Consider the following 24,398-nt stretch of genomic DNA (forward strand, 5'->3'; position numbering starts at 1 on the left):
TCATTTTTAATGTTATTTATCTGCTTTGAAAAACACAGATTTGAAAAACACTGTGATTTGGTTATGGTTCTTACTGCTGAGGATTTTAGGTTTTCTGGCTCTTAAATATATTTGCTCATTAATCTTTGTAAAGAGAAGAAATCAAAGTCAGAAATCCCATCATTTCCACTGGAACCGCTAGAGGAGGCTTTGTTCCTGAAAAATAAACATAAAAAAACTTCTTCGTGATGTAATTCTCGTTATTTTTCTGTGTTTTTTTTTTCACAGAATCTTCGTTCGGTTAAGGATTAATTTGACATCCTACCTGTTTTTCTCTCTTTCAGACTGGCATGGCGTTAACATACGATCCTGCTGCAATGCAGAATGGGTAAGATCTCTATCTTTGGCACCAACTAGCGCACTCCCTTCTTGGCTCGTAGAAGCCGAGTCAATACCACTGTCATACATAAAGATTAATGTAGTGTCTGCACTTTGTTACGGTTTGATTAAGGAAATCTATACAGACTCCGAGGTATTGGTTTTCACTGGTGGGCTTGGATGAGAAATGTGGGGCAGAGACGGGAAGCTGAGCGAGCTTTCCTGTGTTTGTTTACTTGTTTGTGTCTTCGTGGGTACTTTATGTCTTTATATAATGAATTAATGGCGCTCTGAAAATAAATGACCGGAGCGACATTTTTTTATTTTTTCCCTGTTCCTCTGAGACAGGAAGGAGCATGCTGAGCCCACCGCCCCTCTATCTACCCCTGACCTCAGTCATTGACAGGAAACTCCTCACTCCCACTTCCTAAACCACTTATCCCCCAGCGACTGCAAGTCAATCTCAACCAGCGGCCTACACAAACAGCATCACTCACTTTACACAGTGCGCAATGTAAACGCTCTGTCTGATGGCGCTCTGCAGACTTGTAATCCTACGCATATATATTTTTTGAACCAAAAAAAAGTTTCAGCGAAATTGACGCTTAGTCAGAATACTGAAAAAGTGAAGTTACAGAGCGGTCAGCTGCAGCGTATTATCCAGCGGAAAGGTACATTTTAATTAAAAAATCCATTAGACATCATGGATAAATGCAGTATTGTTCCAGTGCATATTTGCATTAGTAGATATGTATAAAATACCTGTAAGCAACAAAATTCACAACTAATGCATATACCGTGGAAAAGATTTGAACCACCCCTGATTTCTTTCAGCTTTGCTTTAAATAATCTAAAGTTTCATGTTGTGCCTTTAAAATGGTCTGGGTTAGTAGTCCAGCAGGCCTTTTAAAGGTCTTTCAATTATTTTCTCGGGATTCTGGCTGAAGTTGTATCAATTTTATCTTCAGCGTTTTTGCATCATGTACTAAAAAAAAAAAAACACACACAACCTGACTCTGGCCAGATGGATGTAGTTCCACTGAGCTCCACACGGCTTCACACTTCCACCTGGAATCGTTGCCATTGGGAGGGTTTTCAATAGCACAGCAAAGGAATGAGCCAATCAGGATCGCCGGGGCGGGATTTTCGTAGAAGTGACGTATCAGAGAAGCGACTGTTTGGATTCAGACAACGACGGCGGCTCAAAGCGAGGAAACAAGCAGTGACCAGGTTTCCGTTTCGATGTTGGTTTCGATGTGGGTGATTGAAGTAGCACATCAGTAAAGATGATGGACAGGTGGTTTATCCAATCATATGCAAGGGCTTTTGATAAGGCCCCTCCTTCTGAAATACGTCTCCAATGGAGCGATCCCAGATGGACGTGTGGAGCTCTGCGGAACGAAATCCATCTGGCGAGAGTCAGGTTAAAAAAAAAACAGGAAAAGTAGACAAGAAGAAGATAACAGGATTAGTATAAAGCCTACAAAAATATCTACAGCTTACAGACTACATCAATTATCATGTTTTTAAAATTAGGGGGGGTGGGATATCAGGCAAAGATATAAAGCAAGACTTGGGAGATTAATTATCCTTGAGTTGGTCATCTGCTGTATGGCAAGTTTTCAGCTCTTTGGGAATCCACTTGCTGTTGCTGAAATACAGTTTTCTGCTTGTCAAATTGTTTATCTCTGACAATAATTCAACTAAAGGAAAGGGAACAAATCATATCGTGCAATACTTGCTCTTGGCTAGTGAGTGAGTTGTGTGTGAACTCATGTGTAGAGTGATGTTCTAGAGTCAGATGTGAGACCATCTGTCTGGCAGCTAAAATTTGTCCAGAACTGGGTTATCCAACAGAACAATGATCCCAAGGACTGGAGAAAATCAAACAAATGGCAGGAAAAGAAAAGCATCAAAGTGTTCCAGTGGCTTAAAGTCCAGATGCCAGTCTGATTAAAAGGTTTTTTTGCTGAAGTCACAAGATCAACGTACTGAAACAGCTCTGTAAATAAGAGCGTGCTTTGATATTTGGATTACAATGTGACGAAAGACAGATAAGTTCATACATAACATGATTGTACATCTTACTCATAATAAATGGGATTTAAAAGCCAGGAAAAATATTCAAAATTTTAGGTTAATTTTAGCATTACCCAACGTACTCTTTACTATAAGTAAACAGTGAAAGACATTTCAGTTTACTTCTTCATGACGTTTCATCTAACTGTTCAGCGGTACCTTGAACATTTGATTTGGCTGTCAAAAATATTCAAACCTTTTTAATGTGTACTTTGAGCATACACATGATTTATTTTTCTTTTAATATTAATGTTAATTGTTTTCCACAAGCAAAAAAATGTTAAGAAATTGTTCATATGTATCTGTTTAACTTATATTGTCATAAAACCAAATCTGGTTACTGGATGTAATACATTTGGCAATTCATTTTATTTAATTTTATTTATTTATTTATTTTACAAGGATTAACCATAATGCATTTTGAGCTTTAAAAGAGTCATACAAACCTGTTAATGCATTTGTGTTTTTATTTAAGCAATGAGTGAGAACTTGTCATGTGTCAGCCTCTTGGAGGAGTGTCCCGTTTTTTGATAAATCAATTTGGTAACTGTAGGAAATGAGATTCTGTCGAAAAATTCAGAATTTTCTCCAAAATCAGCCTCCAAAGGTGCTGCTGAGGAACATCGCCGTCTTAAGTTCATGCATACAAAATACAAAGCTCAGTCTGATTAAATGGATTTAAATGAGAATACTGTAAGATAATGAAATTTTGATGCACCACAATGACCGTGTTTTCATTCTAGACAAATTATAAGATTAATTCATTGTTTGTGCGCATCTATATAAAAGTTTATTTTCTGCTTTTGTTTTCATGTTGTGAATATGGCCCGTCCTGCAGTACACAAAAACATTTTTTTTTTTAAACATTACCACTGTAACAAAAAGAAATTACAGCACGATTTAGGTCTGCTAAGTTTTGTCTGACTGGATCTCATGACCTCTGGAAACCAGGTCCTGTGTACAGATGAAAAAAAGCACAGACGGTTGATGATTTGGACTTATTTTCAGGTCACCGAACCTGGAAACCTTGCAGCCATTGAGTCGAGCCCGAGTTTCTCTGTATACCAAAGTTCTCTGGTGTGAAATGTCAGTCCATCTGTCTGGCCGCTGAACTTTTGCTCCAACTGCTTCATTAATGGGAAAATGATCCAGAGCACAGCAGCACAGCTACAACACAATTGTAGAGGGATAAAAAAGTAATCAGGGGGTTACAATTTCCTAGTTAGAATCCAGACCTCAACCGGATTCAAATGCTGCGATGGGACCTTAACAGAACTCTGCAAAAACATTTGTGTCCAAAACACAGTGTATTTAGGAAATGTTGTGAAAGACGGGGCTAAAGTTGGCTGTTTTGTAGGTTTGAGGTTAGACAATCCTAAAACCAGATGGTTTTCTCTTGTCATTATATTTAAAAGCTAAGACTGGGAAAAAGGTATACTTTAATCTCACCATGACTGTAAGTGTTATGAGATATAAACTTTCAGAAATACAAATATCACAGTTAGGTGACCGCCAAGGTTGCTTAACCTTTGGATTATTATTATTTTTTTCTAAAAACAAGTATTTATCATTTAGGATCAATTGAATTAAGATATTTTCTGCAGTTTCATCCTTGTAGATCCCACCAATGTGTTTCTGCACCAAATAATCATCATATCATGTTTACATGATGTAATTGATATAGCATTTTGCCTGGTTCTGATCTTTAACATTCGGCTACTCTCGTCCTCTCTTCTCAGTTTCTACTCCTCGCCTTACAGCATCGCCACCAACCGCATGATCGCACAGACCTCCATCACGCCCTTCATCGCTGCTTCCCCTGTTTCCACATATCAGGTAAGTTATAATGTGTCACTTTGCGGGTGGGTCGCTGTGTTATATAGACGTTTTCTTTGTGTAAGGAGCTGTGGAGTCTTTATCTGGGGCCAGTGGGGCCTGGCCCCACCAGCTGTGGATGTGGAGCTCTACGTTCGCAATAATCAGTGAGAAATGATCGTTCTTTATAGAGTAATATTGTAAAAAAGACGTGTTCCCTTACCTATAAAATTATAAACATGTGTGTATATATATCCAAGTCTGCCAGAATACTGACAAGCTCAGCAGGCTAAATCCTCTTGAGGGGCCTTGATATTGGGGCTGGCCCACCAACGTTTGTTTAAATAATCAAGATCTGAAATCACAGTGTGCATCCCCAACATGCTCTCAGTAGACAGCCGCGGGGCACAAATACTACGGCCCCAAGCTCAGATTGTCCAATCAAAACACTGGAATTGCACACGGTGCGTTTACGTTCTGCCGGATAGTGTGCGGCCATCTGGGCAAGGCGCATGTATTTGTGTAGCACATTTCAGTACAAGGACAATGCAAAGTGCTTTACACGATTAAAACATTGGAAAATAAAAACAGAATAAAAGTAAGTAAAAACAGGAAAAAGGAAACTAAAAGCAAATATGAATCTAGTGTTGTTGTCCTTGCTAGCTCATTGAAGGATTGATGTGAATCTTTTCTGTTCAATAAATGAACAATATGAGTGAGCCTTTATTTATAATTTTATAGATACAAATTAAATTACATTTATCTTAGATATATTAGCATAAACCAACACACAAGAAAATCTATTTTATATGTTTATTTAACATTGATCAAAGTCAGGTTGTATGCATCACAAAAAAAAATGTTGCCTCTAATAGGTGTTGAGTTTTTGTGCCCTATTAAACTTACCAAGCCAGATACGCCACCGGTAAGGAGATGTTAGAAAGGAAATGAGCTGCAAAGCAGCATGAATTCCTCTCGGCTTGTCTCTCCACCATCTCAGCCATGCTCGACAACATCTGCTTCATGTGTTCACAACAGCCATAAGAAAATGAACAACATAAGAATGGGTATTAAGTAAAGGCTGAGAGGGGAAAACAAAAAACCCGTGTACATCAACACTGAAGTGATATTTAGCTACAGATTACAGATGTGAATCTGTTTCATAAACTATAAAAATCTGTGCAGTCTTTTCACCATTTCATTGATTGGTCTCTTTTACATCAATAGATTTACTTGATTTCTGTGTATTTCTTGTGATTTTAGATTTATTTAGAATCCATCACAAATAATTGCAAGACATCTGAAAAAAATATTTTAAAAACTCAACATGATTTGACAATTTTTTCTCTATAACTACAGGTTAACGAGAAGCTTTATGGATAATGATTAAAACCTTAGAATTACAAGCAGCTTAAGAAATTCTCTGAGAAGCCCAGAGAAAGAAGCTTTACAGTGATTCTAATTGTAATTTATACTTTAATATGAAAAAAGAAAAAGGGCCACATCTGCGGGTCAGAACTGGCCTTGACTCAGCATCAGAACCACCACAACAGAACAGAGAATAGCGTCTTTCTTGGTACGAATTTAATTTAAAAAAAGAAGAAGAAAAAAATGGGCTTTTTGAAACCTAAAAAGCAAATACAGCATAGCATATGATACTAAAAATAAGATTGATACTTGAGTGTTCTTGATCAGTTCTTAGGTTTGGGCTGAGAGTGAACTAAACCACGTTGGCGAGACGTTTTTCAGGGGGAGAAATCACCACTGATCAATCAGAGGCATAGTTTGAGTAACATTAGAAAAACATATTGTTACCTTAAGAAAAAAATTATTAATATGTTTTTTTTTTCTAAAATATACCATCTTAGATGGTACCAGTTCCAAAAAAATTACATAATTTAAACACAAAATCCAAAACAGGCTTTGGATCAATTTACTCTTTTGTCTATTTCACACCTAAACATTGCTGTTTCATCCATTTTCCTTCCATTTCGTACCTCTGAACAGACCATTTTCATACACATATACATATGTCAATGAGTTTGTGAGGGCAATAAATCATCATAAAAATGCCCACATCCCATTTATAATTTTACTCAATTATCTGCAAATACATTACAATGACATGGGGTTAACTCTTGCAGGTACATTATAACTACTGGAGACATAAAACCACTGTTTATCACAGTAACCTCCGTGTCGATTATAGAAATGTACTTTAAATGGTTGGTTGTGAAAGCCAGTGGAAAACATTTCCCTGGCGGGTACAAACTGACATGTGGCCGGTACAAAACGTACCATGGTAGACTGGGAATAAAACTGCAAAGGTAAGAAACGGTGAGAGGGGCAACATGACCAGTGCCCGTCATGACCGATGCTCTTTTCACATCACCATTTCAAATGTAGAACCATTCCATTTAGCTGTTTTCATCATAAACTGATCTGAAGCTTTCTAAATGGATGAATTTGCAAACTGATATCATTCGTATTAGGAGGAGTTATTGACAGGCAGTCAGACAAGACATTTTTAGCATAACTATTTACAATATTCTATACTGATATTCTAAGACTATTTGCTTTAAACAAATAGATTTGCATTGAAAGTCCTACAAGGAGATATGGAAGGCACCTTAAGAAAAGCAGTGCTTGTTTGTGAAAGGGCAAAAAGCTTCTAGTTTCCTCCCATTCCATTTTCGGACGGCGTTCTCAGCTGCTGCTTCCCCCCCATCCACTTCCAATGGTATCCTTTCCTCGTCCCGAGAGCGTTTCCCAGCTTCCTCATGCCTATGATGTGTGCAGCAATGCAACAGAACACAACAGGAACGTGAAAACGGTGATATGTTGCGAGCATTGCAACCATTTCCCGTCGCGGCACATTTCACGCAACACCCGCCGCTAGACCTAAACATCAAGACACCCCCGTCGCCGTGCCCTCTTGCTCCAGCGCTATCGTTTACCGTCGGCTCTGTTTGGTATGCAAGAACAGACAGACGAGAGCGCGGAACAAGACAAAGGAGATAAAGGAGAGGTGGGGACATTTTAGAGGAAGATAACCTGGTAGAGGAGGAAGGATTGCTCAGGCGGCGGCGATGGCAGAGCTCAGGTGGGTGGGTGGAGGAGAGGTGTACTTGAAGGTTGCTGTGCCCGTCTGATGAGCAGCTGATTAAAACTCCGGTCCAGTACCTGTGGTGTAGGGGAAAAGAGGGGGGGGGGGGGGGGGAGAGAGGGCCACGGCACGTCTCTAATCCGCTCTCAGAAGGCTTCCCAAATTGATTTATCAAAAACAATGGCCGGGCTTTTGAGGAATATTAATCCTCACCGTTTCAATATCAGCCATCTCCTCCACCGCTTCTTGTAATATTGCCCAAGGCACGGCGGGAAGGTGAGTCCTTCATCTTCTGCTAAAGTACAAAGAGACACAGCGAGACGTGGAGGGAGACGACAGGGCACGTGGCAAACAAAAGGAAATCATTTCGTTTTCTGATGAAACGCACCGCCTTTTTTGTGATGAAAATCTGCAGGTGCACAGGTGTTATGGCATGTGCGATTCATCCCTTTTGTGTTTCTGTTGAGGTGATTTTTTTTTTCATTTTCAGCAGCGTTTATCAAATCAGCAAATTGCCCATACAGCTCCAACAGCTAGGCTCTGGTGTTCTTATAAAACTGCTTTCTGCGGGCTTCAATGATGATTGGCTTTACATGCTGGGGGGAGGAAGAAAAAAAAAAAAAACACGCTTCGATGATACACAGGACAGGAGCTGGTCCAGACCAGATCACTACCAAGATTTCAGCTGTAGTGTCGCCAGTCAGCCGTGGCCTGGTTTCCATCACTGGCTCTGCAGACCGCTTCACTGGCTGACTAAATATGTGGCTGGCTGTTTGAGAGCGGAGCTGGCGGCCTCACTAACTAGCTAACTGGTGGGCTGTTTGGCTTTACGTGTGACTGGTCGGATGGGCCCGCCAACTGGCCGGCCACGCTGCCGAACACCCGGCTGACCAGCTTTTTGCTTTATTGGCTCTTTAAAATTGTAAAACAAGCTGTGAGGTTCAGCCAGGGGTAGGGAGCTTTCTGAGGTTGAGCACATTTCGCCGTTTGCGTTCACCGAACCCGCGGCGGCTGTATGATGGTACCCCACTAACTGCTGTCATTCAGAAGCCAAGGCCACTTTATGCAGCTTGTGTTCATAAAACTAAACACGGTTACTAAATCCTCATCAGGAAATGTTGCCAACTTCAAACAGTCATGAGAAAATTTGTGTGTTTAAATGGCACATCATATTTTTCCTTTTTCTTTTCAATTATCCTTGTGCATACAGCTTGAAATAGTTATATTTATCTCAAAAACAGAAATATCAATATTAAATAAGGAGTAAACAGTTGAACCCTGATCTAAAAGTTGGCAAAGTGAGATGAAATATGAATAGACTGCTAACTTCATAAAGCAAACGATTTATGTTAACTTTAACCAGTGAGGAGGTGGAAGTTAGGAGAAATGTTATCGATTTCCACCTCAGGCCACTGACTAAAAGACCTAACAGACAGGCATCCACTCCAGGAATTTAAAAGCCCTATCTGTACATTCCCACACTGGTGGATGACCGTTTTCTACAGCGTTCGTAATGCAAAAAAAGAAGATTGTGATGGTTTTGTTAAATAATGTGTGAACGTGTATATGTTTCTCCACTGTAAGATCAATAAAGTCTAATCTTAAAACAATGTATCTTATCTTGAATGGAATCTGCTTAAAGTCACAATTGTAGTCATGTAGTCAGTCATTGTGTTACATGTTAAGCCTTACATGTGTGGCTTAAAGGCATACTATGCAACATTTTTCAGTTAATTAATGTGTTCCATACCATTTTGGATGATTAAATGAGTCATTTCAGGTCGAACAAAGGTTTTCTCGGCCGCCCTGGTGGTCTGTGGGGGAAATACCGTACTTGCAATTGCAGGAGCCCTCGGCCCGCACACACAGGCTCAGAAGTCTCGTGCAAGACCGCGAGAGTCGGTCCATGTGATTTTGCCCTGCCATTCACTATATGCACGCGCGAAAGCAACAAAGAACCGCGTGTTAACGTCAAATAAATGAGTTTATTATTATTATTATTATTATTTATTTATTTATTTATTTTTTGAATGTTGGCGAGGCGGTAGCGTGAGTTTGGCCGCCTCGCCAAGATAGCGCTGCGAGAAACCCTGATGTTCATACTTTCACTGTGTTAGTCATTATTTGTACTGCCGTTTTTACCACTTTTCGTTGCGTTCGCCTGTCTGCTAAGCTCAAAACAACCGCGCCTGGTATAACGGAGAAACCAGAACAGCTGAGCATCTTTATGACAGTGCACTTTTACTTTCGCCCTCTGGGGGGAGCCTCGCTGGAAAATCAACCCTGGTTGCATAGTATACCTTTAACATGAGCCCATGTGTGTTTCTGTACTGTATTAATCTCATGTATACAGAGCTCCGGGCCGGCTAGTTCGCTGCCAAACCTGCAGGTCCCGCTGGGTATCGTATTGTTATAGCCAACCAAACCGATTGAAGTCATTAATGGTCTTCATTGATCATTCCCCACCAAGTCTCAAACCAAGTCCCCCAGACTGTCCTGTCCATCTGCAGTTTGTTTTCCCACAGCAACGACACAGAAAAAAAAACTGTCTCTGCTGTTGCTGATTGTCATGGAAGAATTATGCCAGAGTTTGTTTTTAGAGAGAGTGGCATTATTGATTTATTTTACTATAATAAATCACAAATTCCAAATGTTTCATATTCATAGATAAAATGTTTTTGTTAGGTGAGGAGAAATCCATCCTCTTCACTTATTTATGTATCTTTTAAAAACAAACTGTAAAAGATTATGAGATTACAGAGACTGAACTGCAAAGTTGGTTGCCATGGAAATTACAGATAAACTGATTCTGAAGGCAAAGTGTCTGACAGACTCAGACTGGACAGGATCACTGTTAGGGGTAATGTGTCACCAAGAACGTCTGCATTACAGATCTTCTCCACCTATGGGATAAACAGAATGGCCTGGTATTTAATCTAACTAGAGGTTCTCTTTGCATGACGTTGTTGTGAGAACATAGTTCTGTCTGTAAACATTCCTCTGCCTTTTAGATTAAATACGGTAAAATATAGTTATGGTGTGAAGAGTCTTTTTATTACTACAGAAGTCTACAATGCAAACGCCACATTATCAGATAAAAGAACCAGGAGAGGCCGAGAACAGGTCAATACCTGAACCATACTGTAGTGTTATGTCATAAAATAATCCGACATTTATAGTATTGGGGTTTCTGTTTTCAAAAACCTCCCTTTGTGTCAGAACGGTGTTTTAAAATTCCTCATCTGCTTTCAGGTGAATTATTTGAAAGACAGAGTTTCCAAAGCCAGCTGTGTTTCAATACGTTTCATTGTTGAAAGATTTTTAGACTCTCTGGCTCTAAAATATACCTTACATTAGTCCTGTATGTATGGGAACTCATCAGAGAATATCTCCGTACTTTATTGCTGTAGTCTGTTAGCCCATAGGCTGCGTCAGCATTCCATTTAAAAGTTTAAATTGGTGGCCACTTCCACAAAGATCTGGTAGTGCACTTGGAAATTATGCAAATGTGTAAATAAAAGTCCAAAGACCTCTTGCAGTGTCCCTTTTTTATTCTTTTGTAATAAAGAAACAGGCTTTTTATATATGTAGTGCTCGCTCTTCAGTGCTTTTAAAAATACATAAGGGGAACGAGGAAAGAGTTTTTAAAAAATGTGAGCATCCGAGACGACGGCGAGGCGATGTAAAATGTTGATTTATTGCTAAGTGGCTTAGGAATAAGTGGGTGTTTTATTTTTATTTTTTGATTTGGACTGTTTCACAGTTTCCTCGGATTAGCTCAACGGCGTGTTCCTCTTGCTAATTGCTTTTTTTTTTGCTTTCTGAAGATCTAAGTCCGCTTCAGAGGGGCCATCTCTCCCCTTTTACACAGCTACCATTTTAATTAACAAACAGAGATTTTAACCACATCTCTCATTATTTCCTTGTTCTCTTTGATTTTGTACAGCCAAAACCAAAGCCCTGAGCCTTATAAGTATTAGTCTCAAGACTGCGGTCCTTTTATCTCTTAAACTAACAGGGAAGCTGGAATGTTCTTCCTCTGCCAGGGCCTGCACTCTGTCTCACTTCTGAGGAAAGTGGCCCAGATCAGAACGAAAGGTTTAATGGATTCTTCTTTTAGTTTCGCAAAATTCTGGCCTCGGAGGTTCTCTGGAATCGTGCGTACAGACCAACAAATGGCACCTCGTCATGGTGGCAACGCAGTTTCTTAGCTGGAAAACGCTTAAGAGGAGCAATCAGAGATAAGCTTTCGACGTGTCGATCGGCTGTCCTGTTCAGCTGCAGAGAACAAACACAGCCATGTGTAAACAAGCCGACTTGGCGGCGTGTTTTCGAATACCAGCCTTGTTTAGGTGTGGATCCAAATCACGCATTTGTGTTGGCTCAGAGGATTGATTGCTCTTATAGCAGATTATTCCGTGTTTGTCTTTGTTTAATCCAATCGTTTTACCGGGATCTGTGGCCGGTCTGTGTGTTTGTCAGCTACAAGCTGTCCAGTTCTTCTCTCCTGCATATCCAAAAAAAAAAAAAAAAAAAAAAAAAGTTCTGTTTGTTCATCATCTGTTCTTCTGGTTTCATGATAACCGTCGCTATCACTGCTTCATCAACTCTAATTTTCTTTTGGTAAATTAGCTCGTCTCTGGGAGCATTCTACTGGTAATTGCTTTCCAAGTTTTTTTTTTTTTTTTTCCTCTGTCGGTTCTTCAGTTGTAATAATTATTTTAAAATGAAAGAATAATGTTCTGTTGCTGCGTTCTCATTCCAAAGCCTGTCCTTGGAAGACCTTTTGCCTTTCTTGTAGCCACACTGAATTGGAGAGTAATATTATATTATATTAATAACGAATGAACTTAACTCTCTGCTTTGTGCACAAGTCATACTTTTGGCAGGTGTGTCAAAGCAGGAGGGAGATTTGCTGCCTCTAGACATTTAAATTCTTCCATTAATTCTCTGGCATAACTCAAATCTCTGTGAATCTAAGCCATTTTGGTGCATTAAAACCCAGTTCAGTGGTTTCGAGGCCTTCAGACCGGAACATTATTCGAGCATTCTGCAAATACTTAAGCGTTAAACTTTTATTTATGTTGGACGTTATTTAGATCTAAGACTCGTTAAAAACGGACTCTGTTAACGTCATCACGCCTTTTGATCTGCTTTTCCTCAGGTCCAGAGTACGTCATGGATGCCTCATCAACAATATGTTATGCAACCAACAGTAAGTGTGCTCCAACGTTCTCCACGCCCGAGCTGCCTTTAAGACCGGCATCTGTTTAAAATCGGAATCAGCGGCCTGATAATTCAGACCCAAATCATACAACAATAAATACATGTTTAAACATTACAGAAAAAAAAACATGCCTTCACCACACACTTTACTACACACACCTTTTCCCCCCCAAAAAAGTAAAAAAACAAAGCAACTGGACTTGTTTTCCGTAGTTGAAGACATTTCGCTTCCTCTCCAGGAAGCTTTCTCAATTCAAAAAGTCTGGAGTAATGATGAGTACCAAGCTTTGTACTAATTACTTCTCTCCTGCATTAGCCAGTAGCCTGAACTGTTGCTATAAGTTAGGATGGATGCTTTCACAGTGTTTACACCAAACTCTGACCGTTCTGTTCACGTGCCGTAGATAAAATTGAGACTTATACCAGGCAAGGTTTTTCTAATCTGTTGTTGTAAACCTTTTTGAGCCTGCGGGGGGGGCGGGTTAGCGTACATATTGCCAGCTAACAGAAACAGCAACAATTTTTTTTCTGTCAATCTGCAGTGATTTTTCCTATTGTTATAAATAGTTTGGGCTTCTCTCTCTTTTTTTTTTTTTTTTTTTTTTTTTAGATCCAAAAAAATTCTCTGTGCCAGCCCATTTTCCCTTGAGATATATTTATTGCATCCAAGCATGAAATATTGTGTTGGTCCTTGCTCGTGCTTAATAGTACAGCGAAAAGAAGAAATAGAAATAAGTAATTATTTTATTGGGAGAAAAAAGGGGGTTATCACACTGCAGCTAATTACATTATATTGCTCTAGTTATACTGTACCAACCAAGGAAATATATAAGCATCAGTTTTCAATTAATCTTCAGCAACTTACCGCTCAGATTTAGTTTTGACTTTGAAACCTGATTTACAATCACTTCAAAGTCCGGCTTGGTTTTAAACAATCACATATATTGAATAAATAAGGCCAGAGTGATGTGTCCAAAAGGACCATAAACCCTTCAAACAGCCACATGTTGGCTTGTTTCTTACAAATCTGTTGAGGATCCACAGGAATTGTGGTCACCTCTTATTTATGCCTCACCAGACACACAGTTTTAAACACTGAAATATCATCATTGATGTTGAATAAAATATTTACTACTCTCGTGTCCCGTGTTTAAGTTTCTAGTTTGACATCGTCAGTAGTCTGGGTATTTCCAAACTCTGGATGCAGTGCCTTTTTGTCTTGAGGCATGGACATCCAAAGCAATTTTGTGATGTTTTTCATCTTTTAGCACTCTTTCCATTTTCGTTAACTTTAACAACCATGTGGTTCTGAAGTTTAGCTAAATGTTTCCTCCATGTCCGTGGAGGCAAGCCTTTGCTTTGAGCGGAGAAGTTCGAGTATCCCCGTGTGTTTTCCACAACTGATGACAGGATGAAATGGGAGACGCACATATGGATCGTTGCGCGTCGGTCCAGTCAGTCCCCGGCGAAGAAAGTGCTGAGTCGAAAGGTGAAGCGCTAGATTTACTTGTCTATCCCAGCTCCAACCCCCGTGAGATATGGATCATGGCTGAAAGAGCGAGATCCCGGATACGAGCGGCTGAAATGTACTTCCTTCACATTGCAGCAGGGCTCTGCATTACAGACAAGCGAAAAGCTCTGTCTTCTGCAGAGAGCTCCGAGTTAAACCCTGTCTTCTATGCATCCAAAGGCGCAAGTTGAAGTTGTTCAGATATCTGACTGAGATCTATCTTGAACACCTGACTTTCAAGGGTTTCTGGGTGCACCCGAATCACTAGAGGCATGGTATAATCCCCGGTGGAGAAGAATGTCAGGGGTTGCCGCTAGAACTTGTCACCTCTGGGATGGACGGAGAGGACAGACGAGCAGACGATGGGCTGGATGGAAGATGAATCATAACAAAAAAAACTCAAACGTCGTATAATTCCAGTTAAATCTATGTTCAATTTATGTAACACCCTGTGTACAAAAAAAGTGCTTCGGATACCCAATTGCACCAGCTGAACTCATGAAATATGATAGACTGTGATCCCTGGTTAAGAGAAAGTAACTATAAACAACTACTGTCTGACAATACAAAATAAGATAAGATAGTCTTTATTGATCTCACAATGGAGAAATTCACTCGTCACATCGAGAAGGTGCAGAGTAGTGAAGGTGCATTCAGTTATATACAGTGAATCTTCATATATACAATGGATCAAAAAGAATACAAAAAAATACAAAAAGAAATAGGAATGGGCATATGATGTCTTATTTACATTCATAGTGGTCTATATATATATATAAACATATATATATACTTATATATATACATATATCTATCTATAGGCCTACATACATACGAACCTACACGTATATATGTGCATATACATTCGTGTATACATTTGTACATACATACATACATGTGTACTGACATATGTTCAGGTGTTGGTGGCAGCAGAAGTCCCTACATCAGGATATGATGTAGTGACTTCATACGACCAAATATTAAGTGCATTTCTAAATTGCACCTCATTTGTTGTCAGAGAAAGTCCCAAGCGAACCCAGATTACCAAAGCAGGAGATTGCCCATTCACAGTTGATGCCACACGGTTCTGCAAAGCTTAAGTCCCATTATCTGTTAGCAGGCAAAGCTTTAAGTAACAGGCGATTCCCGTCCAGATTAATGATGTTTAGCAGCGTCGTTAGCCTCCGTCGTCGGCGCTCGTGACTCCCAGCCTCATAACAAACTATTTAACGCTGGAGCCCACCGCTGATGGTGCAGCGCTGCCTCACTGGAGGGGGAGCTCAACCAGCCGTGCGACTCCCTGCTGGGGCCATTTACCATCGGTCCTAGCCACCTCACTTCCCCTCCCACTGCGGGACAGTGAACATGTAATCTGGTCACAGCAGGCCACCAGCCAGCCACACACACCCACCGCACTCCGCTGTAGCTTTCCTCAGAGCTCCTCAGTTTGCCTTTCAGCCATTCAACTTCCAGCTTTTTGTGAGTTCTGCTGCTGCCTTGACCTCTTCTTACCTGCGGCAACCTCCTACCCCACTCAGCCAGATGCGCACTTTTGTGAGGTTTCTTGTTGTCTGCTCTGCTAAGGTATAAGTGACCTAACAATGGAGTGGGTTTTACTGCTGATGATTTTTTTTTTTTGTGTTGTTAAAGTGAAGTCCTGTTTTGCAATCATTTGTACAACAAAGGAAGCAGAAATCTCTCTAAAATGTGCAGAGATTTTAAATAGAACATGCAGTTTATGATCAGTTTTGCTCTGATCCGATCCTCCAATAAAAGAAATGCTGATTCTGAAATTTTTTTTTTTTTTAAAGTTCTCATTTTAACCTTTGCTTAGCCTCTTATGTCAATGATTGGCATGATCAGCGCAGTTAGCCTTAAAGAACTCCAAGCATCCTTCTCTGCATAGTCCCTGTGGAGTATGCGATTGTGTTAGATTTCCTTAAAGATTGTCAACCTTTCCCGGTCCAGGATGTTCCATGGCTGATGGAATCAGACTCTACATAAAGATAAATCTATGACATGTAACATGAAAAAGTATTTTGTTTTCTCAGTGTAAGGTTAATCAAAGCTTCTCCTTCTTCCATGAGGTCTTTAAACAGTTAATTATATGTTTATGTATTGTATTTTATTGATTTTGATGGCTCTTTCACTAATTTTCTGTCTAAGTTTTAACTAACCATGACAAGATATGTGCATTAAAAAATTTAAATACCCTAAACTTAGATCCGCGAGATTCATTCATACCAGATTTTTAGCTAACAGGCATTGGGAATCATCTAGTTTTGCACCAGCTAGAATACTATTTCACTATCTGAGGAACTTTTAGCTTTCATATATTTACAAAAAAATGTTTTTACTTATAACAACATGCCTAAATATTTGGGTTAATACAGTCTATCTTGCTATGTTGTTTTTGATGTGTCAAAAAAAACATTGGATTTTGCTTGAGGTTTTGAGTCAGTCCATAAATGACAATTGATTCAGTCATATGACTTCACAAACTAAATATCATTCCAGCTGTAAGGGTAGTGATATATATATATATATATATATATATATATATATATATATATATATATATATATATATATATAATATGTGTGTGTGAGAAATATTTGGATTCTAAAATTAAAAGCAGCGCTTGCTCCTCAGAAGTGAAACAAAAAAATGAGGGATGACTCAAGACTGTTGCACAGCACTGTATGTTTGTGTAACTGGTCATGTTTGCCATCATATGCACACTTGCTTTGTTTGTGTTTTGTTTCGCCATATGTGAGCTCCATATTGCTTATTCCCGTCGAGCCTGTGCAACGCCTGATGGTCATCCATCTTCCGGCCCCTCTGTCACAGGGCCTCTCAGAGTGCTTGGCATCGGCCATTAACCAGCAGCCACATTGTGCTCTGCTCTACATCCCATCAATCGCTCATGCCAGCAGTAGCCATGTGGCCGTATCTTTCCCTGTGGCCCCGTCCCTTTTGTCTTCCAGTGGCTCTTTCTGTAACCAGACGGCTGCTCGGAACTAACCCCAGCTTTTACAGCCGTCAGTGGATCGTGGCATCCAATCTGTCCCCCTTTATGACTCACGCTCGTATCGACTACCAGTTACATGCACAGCAGACAACCCTTTACACACACAGTGTGCCAGCAGCTCAGTGAATCACAGCAAATTAGCCAAGCATCCCAGCTTTAAATGCTTGAAGGGGGCCACTCAACACATTAAAAACCAATTGATTGTGTGGCAGTTTGGCAGCGCCTTCCTCGTGTCGCGTGTTAAACCAATGGAGCGTTGTGCTGAGGTGCTCCTCGTATACAGGCAATATGGAGGCACCTGAGCGCGGAAGAGAAAGAGGTCACAGGTAGCCAGTTAAATTAAATTAAATTAGAATAAAACATATCAAACTAATCAAAACACCATAAAACAAAAATTATGGGCATGCTGTTAAATTAACAAAGAGTAAAATTGGAAAAAAAAGAGAAGGAATCACAGTAAAATACATTTATGTCATAATAAAATAATATTCACAGTCATGACAAACACAAATCTAAAAACGAGAAATAAAAAAGGGGAAAAAGAATTTTATAAAATGGAAAAACAAGTGAATTAGAAGTAAATAACAATAAATTTAAATAAAACTGAAATGAAAAATTAGACAATAAAAAGCTGTGTTCCTCAACATGCATGTTAATTATACATGTAAATTATTCCTTCTATGTTTACCCTTCCTTTGTGACTCGTCTGCCTCAAAACAACGTGAATGGAAATCACATCATAACACATAAACCAAAAAACATCAGAAATCCTGTAGCGTGTCGGTAAAAACACAAACTAAAACATTGCATTTATTTTTCCTGAAATTACAAATAAAAACTTAGAAACCATATTTAGAATTTAACGCTGTAGTTGATAATCCTGTTCAGAAACACTTTTTGTTATACTGGGTGAAACGGTTCTTCCATCCTGAAAGTAGTCAATACATTATGTATTCAGAAAAAGGAGGTTAAAAGTTTGATCTCTGTAAAAACTCTGACCAGTGCTGTCATTCGGTTCGAATGGAAAGAACCAATCAGATGCCTTCGTGTCTCATCTTGCCCACGCCCATCTTTCGAGTTTTCGGGGCGGATCACTTTATCTATTGGCTGTCCCAATCATTGTGACGCGCTCACGTAACGCACAGTATGCATGCAGGTTCCTGATTAGCTTCTTGCTGTGCAAGCGCACTTCTAGTGTTTATGTATCCAGTTAGCTTAGCCGTTAGCTTCGGTGTTAGCAGTAGACTAACTAGGTGTTAGTCTACTGCTAACACCGTAGACTTTGAACATGGCTGATAGTCGCAAGAAGCAAACCACGTTCATGTTTATGAGAAGAAGAGAAAAGCCTCAGTAGAAAGAAATAAGACCAGAGTGGATTTGGGATTTTCTTTCATGCAATCCCCCTGAAGAGCGGAAGAGCATGTAAGACGGTATTGCGCATATTTTTCTTCCTTGCATTTCTGGAAAAATCGCCAACTCTACCTTTAACCAACTCACAATACGGCTAATTTTGGACATTCAGAGAAGCCAGTATGAACATCAGGATAATTCCACCAAACGCACAGAACCACCACGGTCCACCGCACACAGAATACAGAACTGTGCATCCTGCCAAATACAACATCGGTTAATTTCAACAGATTCACCATCAGTCATTTCACACAGTCTCTTAGGCTGGCTGAAGACCAAAATCATAAATAGAAAAGCAAGGAGCGTCTTCCGTTTCTAACAACTTTTACCAACTTTTATGAGCTTGTTTCTCCCAATGACTGAACAGCAGATCACAAACAACTGACTTTTGCAAAAACTATGTTCCTGCCAGCATCTGAAAGTTGAACCGAAACCAAATGTTTGTAGAGACAATCCATTCATCACAGAAGAAAAGAGATTTCCCTCCAGCTGTAATAAATTTGAAGAGCTGACCGTAGTCTGGCTCCCCTTCAAGCCCATCTGCATTACAACTTTACATCATATAAAAAGGACAGGTAGGCCATAAATAAAGCACATCTTCTGGGAGAAGATTCATATTTAACAAACAGAGCTGGCAAGATTTAAAAAGATCAGGGTCTGCTGTAAATGGAAAAGTGATATACTTCTCTCTACTATGTGGTTTGGTTTCCTTTTTTTTTTTTTTTTTTTTTGTAGAACCTAAAAGTCTGTCCCAAATAAAAAAAATAAATGTGTGCTAGACACTAATGTGCTGAATAAATAGATGGTGTGCTGTGTACCAACAAATCAAGCTGTTTACACTGAAGACTTCATGGGAAGCCAGATTCGGTGGGAAGCACTGGGAGCGAATTGCACTAAAACCGAACTGTTCGTGCTGATCATCAAGCATATTGCCTTGTAGAAGAATTTCACATTTTGTCACATTACAACAACCGACTTTAATGTGTTTTATGGGGGGTTTATGCAGTAGACCAACACAGAGTGTTAATTATTATAGCAGTATTAGCTGTGAGGCCAAAGGAGAAGAATACACGGTTTACAGAATGTTTTACAAGCATTGAAGAGTTTGATGGTTGCATCGTCATGCTGGCGGGTTGCTTTTCTTCAGTAGGGATCAGCCACGCTGGTCAGATGTGTGGTAAAGTGTTTGCCCTCTTAAAGATTTCTTCTGTACATGTTTCAGATCATCAAATAAATTTTGATATTGGATGAAAGCCTGAGTAAATACAGAAAGCCGTTTTTCTTTTTCCTTAAAGGAAAAAAAAAACATTTAAATGAAGCTGACCTTGTGTGAAAAAGTAATTGCTACAGTATCCAAACTGCAGTTCGGACTTTGACTAGGCCACTCCAAAGCTTAATTTTTTTGCCATTCAAAGATGACCTTGCCACTGTGCTTGGTTTCCTTTTCCTGCTGCATGTCTAAAGTGTGATCAGACACTGAATGGCAGACATTCTGCTGTAGCAGCCCCAAACTCTCCAACTAGCACCGCCATATTTGATCGTCAGAATCTGTCTCTGCAATGCTGTTAGTTTTAGATCAGCCATAACATGACACAAATTTCAACCTTTGTCTCATCAGTCCACATAATATTTCCCCAGATGTGCTGAGAATCATCATGTTTTTTTGGTAAAAGTGAATTATTAAATCTTGACCACTGACCTTTTCATGGGTCAGTGATGCCTATAGTGCTGTAGATGCTGGTTTGGGTTGTTTTGTCACCTCCTGTTATCGTCAATGTGCCGAAGTCTACCACTGCTGCATGTTTTGTTTTTCCCCCCCAGTTCTGGATTATACCTCTCACTTTGGTTTGCTGGCATTCAAAAGTCATAGATGTGACTTTGTAATCCTTTTCTGACTGATACATGTCAATGACTTTTCTGCTGTTTTTCAAATATTCAGAAGTGTTGCTCTATGAGCTCTTTCAGCCTTTAGAGGGGCTCTCTTTGATTTGTTATATCCAAAGGCCATGATAAAATCGGCTTTCTAGCTCACCACTGTCAGAGTGTGAATTTCTAAAAAAATAAATAAAAATCGAGTTTAATCTCTCTTATTTCAAGATTTAACAAAATATGCAATTACTTTTTCACCCAGGGCCAGATAGGTTTTGAATTGAATTGAATTCAGTTTTATTTATATCGCGCCAATTCACAACACACATCTTCTCAGGGCACTTTACAAAGTCAAATTCAATCATATCATGCAGACATCATGGTCAAACATTTTCTTATCTAAGGAAACACAGCAGATTGCATCAAGTCTTGAAAATCAGCATTCACTCCTCCTAAAAGAGCGTAGAGCCACGGTGGACAGTCGTCTGCATTGTTGATGGCTTTGCAGCAATCCCTCATACTGAGCAAGCATGAAGCGACAGTGGAGAGGAAAACTCCCCTTTAACAGTGAGGAAAACCTCCAGCAGAATCAGGCTCAGTGTGAACGGTCAGCTGCTTCGACCGAGTAGGGGTTAAAGAAGACAGAGCAGAGACGTAAAAAGCACAGAATCACACATAGATCCAGGAATCCTTTCTGTGTTAAAGGGTAATGGCAGATGATCTGCCACAGCTAACAGAATGCCAGCCCAGGTTTTGATAGCTGTTTTCCTGTAGTCAATGAAATCATCATTAGAAAACAGGTGTTTGTATCAACTCATGTTATCTATACCCTGTATTAAAATTTGTCTGATGTTCTGCAACTTTTTGGGGAGACAAAAAAGCAAAAACAGAAGAAGCCTGTTAGCTGGCAAGTACTTTTTCACAGTATCGTAAACACAAGACAAGCCTGGATGATAACCATCATAAGATTTAAGACTTGGCAGAGCTTGACATTCCAGCAAGAACACGGCCATACACAGTACATCCAGAACCACACTGGTGTGGTTTGGAACAAAACATTTTATATGTGAGAATGACCCAGTTATTGGCAGTTAAAACTTACAGTCGAATGAGAATCTATGGCAAGACTTGTATACTGCTGTTTGCAGATGCTACCCAACAAATCTGGCTGGGACTGAGGTATTTAACAAAGACAAATTGGAAGAAATGTCACTTTGTTAATGTGCAAACTGGTAGAAGTGTGCTTCAAAAGACTTGTAGCTGTAATTGTTGTAAAAGGTGGAGCATTAACTCAGGAAGAAATTGCATATTTGCTCGCCTCTTTATGATTTGGTTGTGTCTTTTGTTTTTTTTTGAAAACCACTCATCCTTCTTTCATTTTGCAATTATGTACAATTAGAATTTTTCTATTGATAAAATTCCTATAAAAACATGTTGGAGTTTGTTGTTTTAATGCAACAAAGTGTTAAAAGGGTTTGAAAAAATCATGCAAGGCACTACATCTGCCCAGCATGGAGAAACCGAGAGTATTGAACAGTTTTAATAATTGATTCTCCCTCAATCACTGAGCAATATGGAGATGATGTGAAACACGTCCGTCTCTCTCTTTTCCTCTGTTTAGCATTTTACTCCCCCTCCATTGGACGTTTGCTCAGTTAGAAGGGAGCTATATTCCCTTTTCTTCCTGCTTTCCTCTTTGGTCAGCGGAGCTTGGCGAAAACTGAAAAACTAAAAACTCCAAATGACAAATTCATATACACAGCTTTCACACACACACACACACACACACACACACACACACACACACACACTGCCTGCCTAAAAACACATATTGTCTGAGTGCTGAAACTCATTCCCCATAATGGTAAATCTCACTTACGAACAGGTCATCAATCACACACACAGACTCTCAAATTCACTTCACACTGCCTGTGAAAGCCCGGGTAAGTGCAGTGCCAGCCATGCACAGCAGCGCTGTCTTTTCCTCGTGGCTTAGCCATCCTCCTCTCTTTCTTCTCCTCACTCACAGCTGCGTGCGTGTCAAGTGTGCATTTGCCAGCGTGCGCTGGCCCTTTACATAGGTGAATTATCGGATTCCTCTCCGTTTCACCCCGGCCAGTCCTTTTCTGGCGCAGGCTTTGAATAGACATTTACTGGGCCCCTTGCTTTCTGCCTTCATCGGATAGGGGTGAATCAGTGCACCGTGTGATACCCATCTCCCCGCTTGACATTAAAAAACGCTCCGCAGATTCAGAAGAGAGGGAACATAACGTTGGCCTCATGAATATGTCTGCTGAGGCTGAATTCGAGACAGGGCTACATTCGTCCTTGGGTTGCTCTCTCTGTCTCTTATCTCTCTTGTCTCTCAATCTTTTCCTGCCTATTTCCCATTCTCAGTTGCTCTCTACTTCTTTATAAACATCTCGCTCTCATTTTTCCCCCCTCTTTTGTCTGTTTCCAACCCTCTGTATTTTTCCGCTCTCCAGCACATTCAGGGGATGGTTACTGCTACTCTGCAAGTGTCATTTAAAATATATATTACATGCATCTAAAAAGCGTATTGTTGCCCGCTGTGTGTGAACGGTATTGGGCAACTTGATTTTATTTTTTTTTTACTTGTAATCTTTCACAACTTTTGCAATTGCAGCAGAATACAATTCCAGACACAGAGCTGATTATGTTTGCTATTTTTCTTTCTGCAGAGTGAGTACATTTGTTGGAGAATCCTGATGTGTGAAATGATTAATTTGCTTCGTATTAGGTGCTCGGGAAAGTCTTGATAAATGATCCCGGTCTGATTGGAGAGAAGAAAAGATCTCCCATGAAGACATGACAAATGCAATTACATGCTTCATTAAGCACCTTCATCTTTTTAATATGCACATATGTACACATTTAAACACACTACTAATCAATCAGAAAAGTATCCTCCAGCCTAGTTTGCGGAAACTTTTTTTTTTATATAAAAGAAAAATGTATTGCAAGCATAAATGCATTGCACAGTTAGAGGATAAATAGGCAGAGCATTCGAATTAAAGAATTTCAGTTGTAGTTAAGAGAATAAATGTCTGAATTGTCCACAAATTCTTAGGTTTAGGCCCAGTTCACATTTGCATGAATTTGCTTTTGCAAAACCGAGATTTTCTGTTACAGTTGCACAACTTGTTTAGTCTTTCTGGTCAGAAAAACACGACATGGTTAAAGGAAATGCATTTCGGGTATATGTATAAACTGGATATCTAAAGATAATAAGAGGCAATTTAAAATTTTAAACAAATCAAAAAGTGGTCAGATTCCTCCAGCAACCGTTGTACTGCAATTCTTTAGGGAAAGCTTTTTTAAAAACATTACAGTGTTAAAGCTTTGAGACTGATAGAAATCGTGTTCCTTTGACAAACTTCACCGATACAGTTTTATGGCTGCAATTCACATTGCGTTGCCTTGGATAGTGATCAGATGAAATGCGGTTAGTGGCAAAGTTAATAAAAGTAAATGAAAATGTAATCCGTCTCAAAACCATTTGCACTGTGTGTTAAGTCTGCCACTAAATGACCTGCTGGCATCATTGCAATGAACTCATTAAGGATGAGGGAAAGAGCAGCTGAGATCACGTCGTCATTCTGACTGAGTCGCAAGACTAGAAGACTGGCTTTAAGTCATTTACCTTCTGCACCTACATCAACCATCTGTTGATTTGTCAGTAACAGACTGACTGCTCCGAGCACCAGAATTTCAGACTTTTCTTGTTAATTATCTTGGACAGACTGACATTCTGCAGGAAGTACCTGGGTTTGACAGCAGAAGACGTGGTCCAAGTTGTTTTCTGTGAAGAAGCCCACTAAGAGTGTAAAGCATATGGGGGGAGGGGATTATTCAGAGAAGAAACGGTTTAAGGCCTGATTGGTGGTGACAGAAGCGCATACTGGAACCAGCGAAGGTGGCTGAAATTACCGCCATCAATAACGAACGGGATCCAAAGATCCCTAAAGAGGAAC

General features: G+C 39.8%; 1 protein-coding gene across 7 annotated transcripts in view; it reads left to right on the forward strand.

Moving 5' to 3' along the window:
* The window catches only part of rbms3 (RNA binding motif, single stranded interacting protein), a 434,538-nt gene that overhangs the window by 379,580 nt on the left and 30,560 nt on the right, over positions 1 to 24,398 (forward strand). For all 7 annotated transcript variants that reach the window (XM_036145333.1, XM_036145331.1, XM_036145337.1 and 4 more), the window contains 3 exons: positions 324 to 367; positions 4,176 to 4,272; positions 12,522 to 12,572. In XM_036145333.1, coding sequence (XP_036001226.1) covers positions 324 to 367; positions 4,176 to 4,272; positions 12,522 to 12,572 — 192 coding nt within the window. The remainder of the gene's footprint in view (positions 1 to 323; positions 368 to 4,175; positions 4,273 to 12,521; positions 12,573 to 24,398) is intronic.

Source organism: Fundulus heteroclitus, chromosome 13 (assembly GCF_011125445.2).
Source record: "Fundulus heteroclitus isolate FHET01 chromosome 13, MU-UCD_Fhet_4.1, whole genome shotgun sequence".
Taxonomy (NCBI): Eukaryota; Metazoa; Chordata; class Actinopteri; order Cyprinodontiformes; family Fundulidae; genus Fundulus; species Fundulus heteroclitus.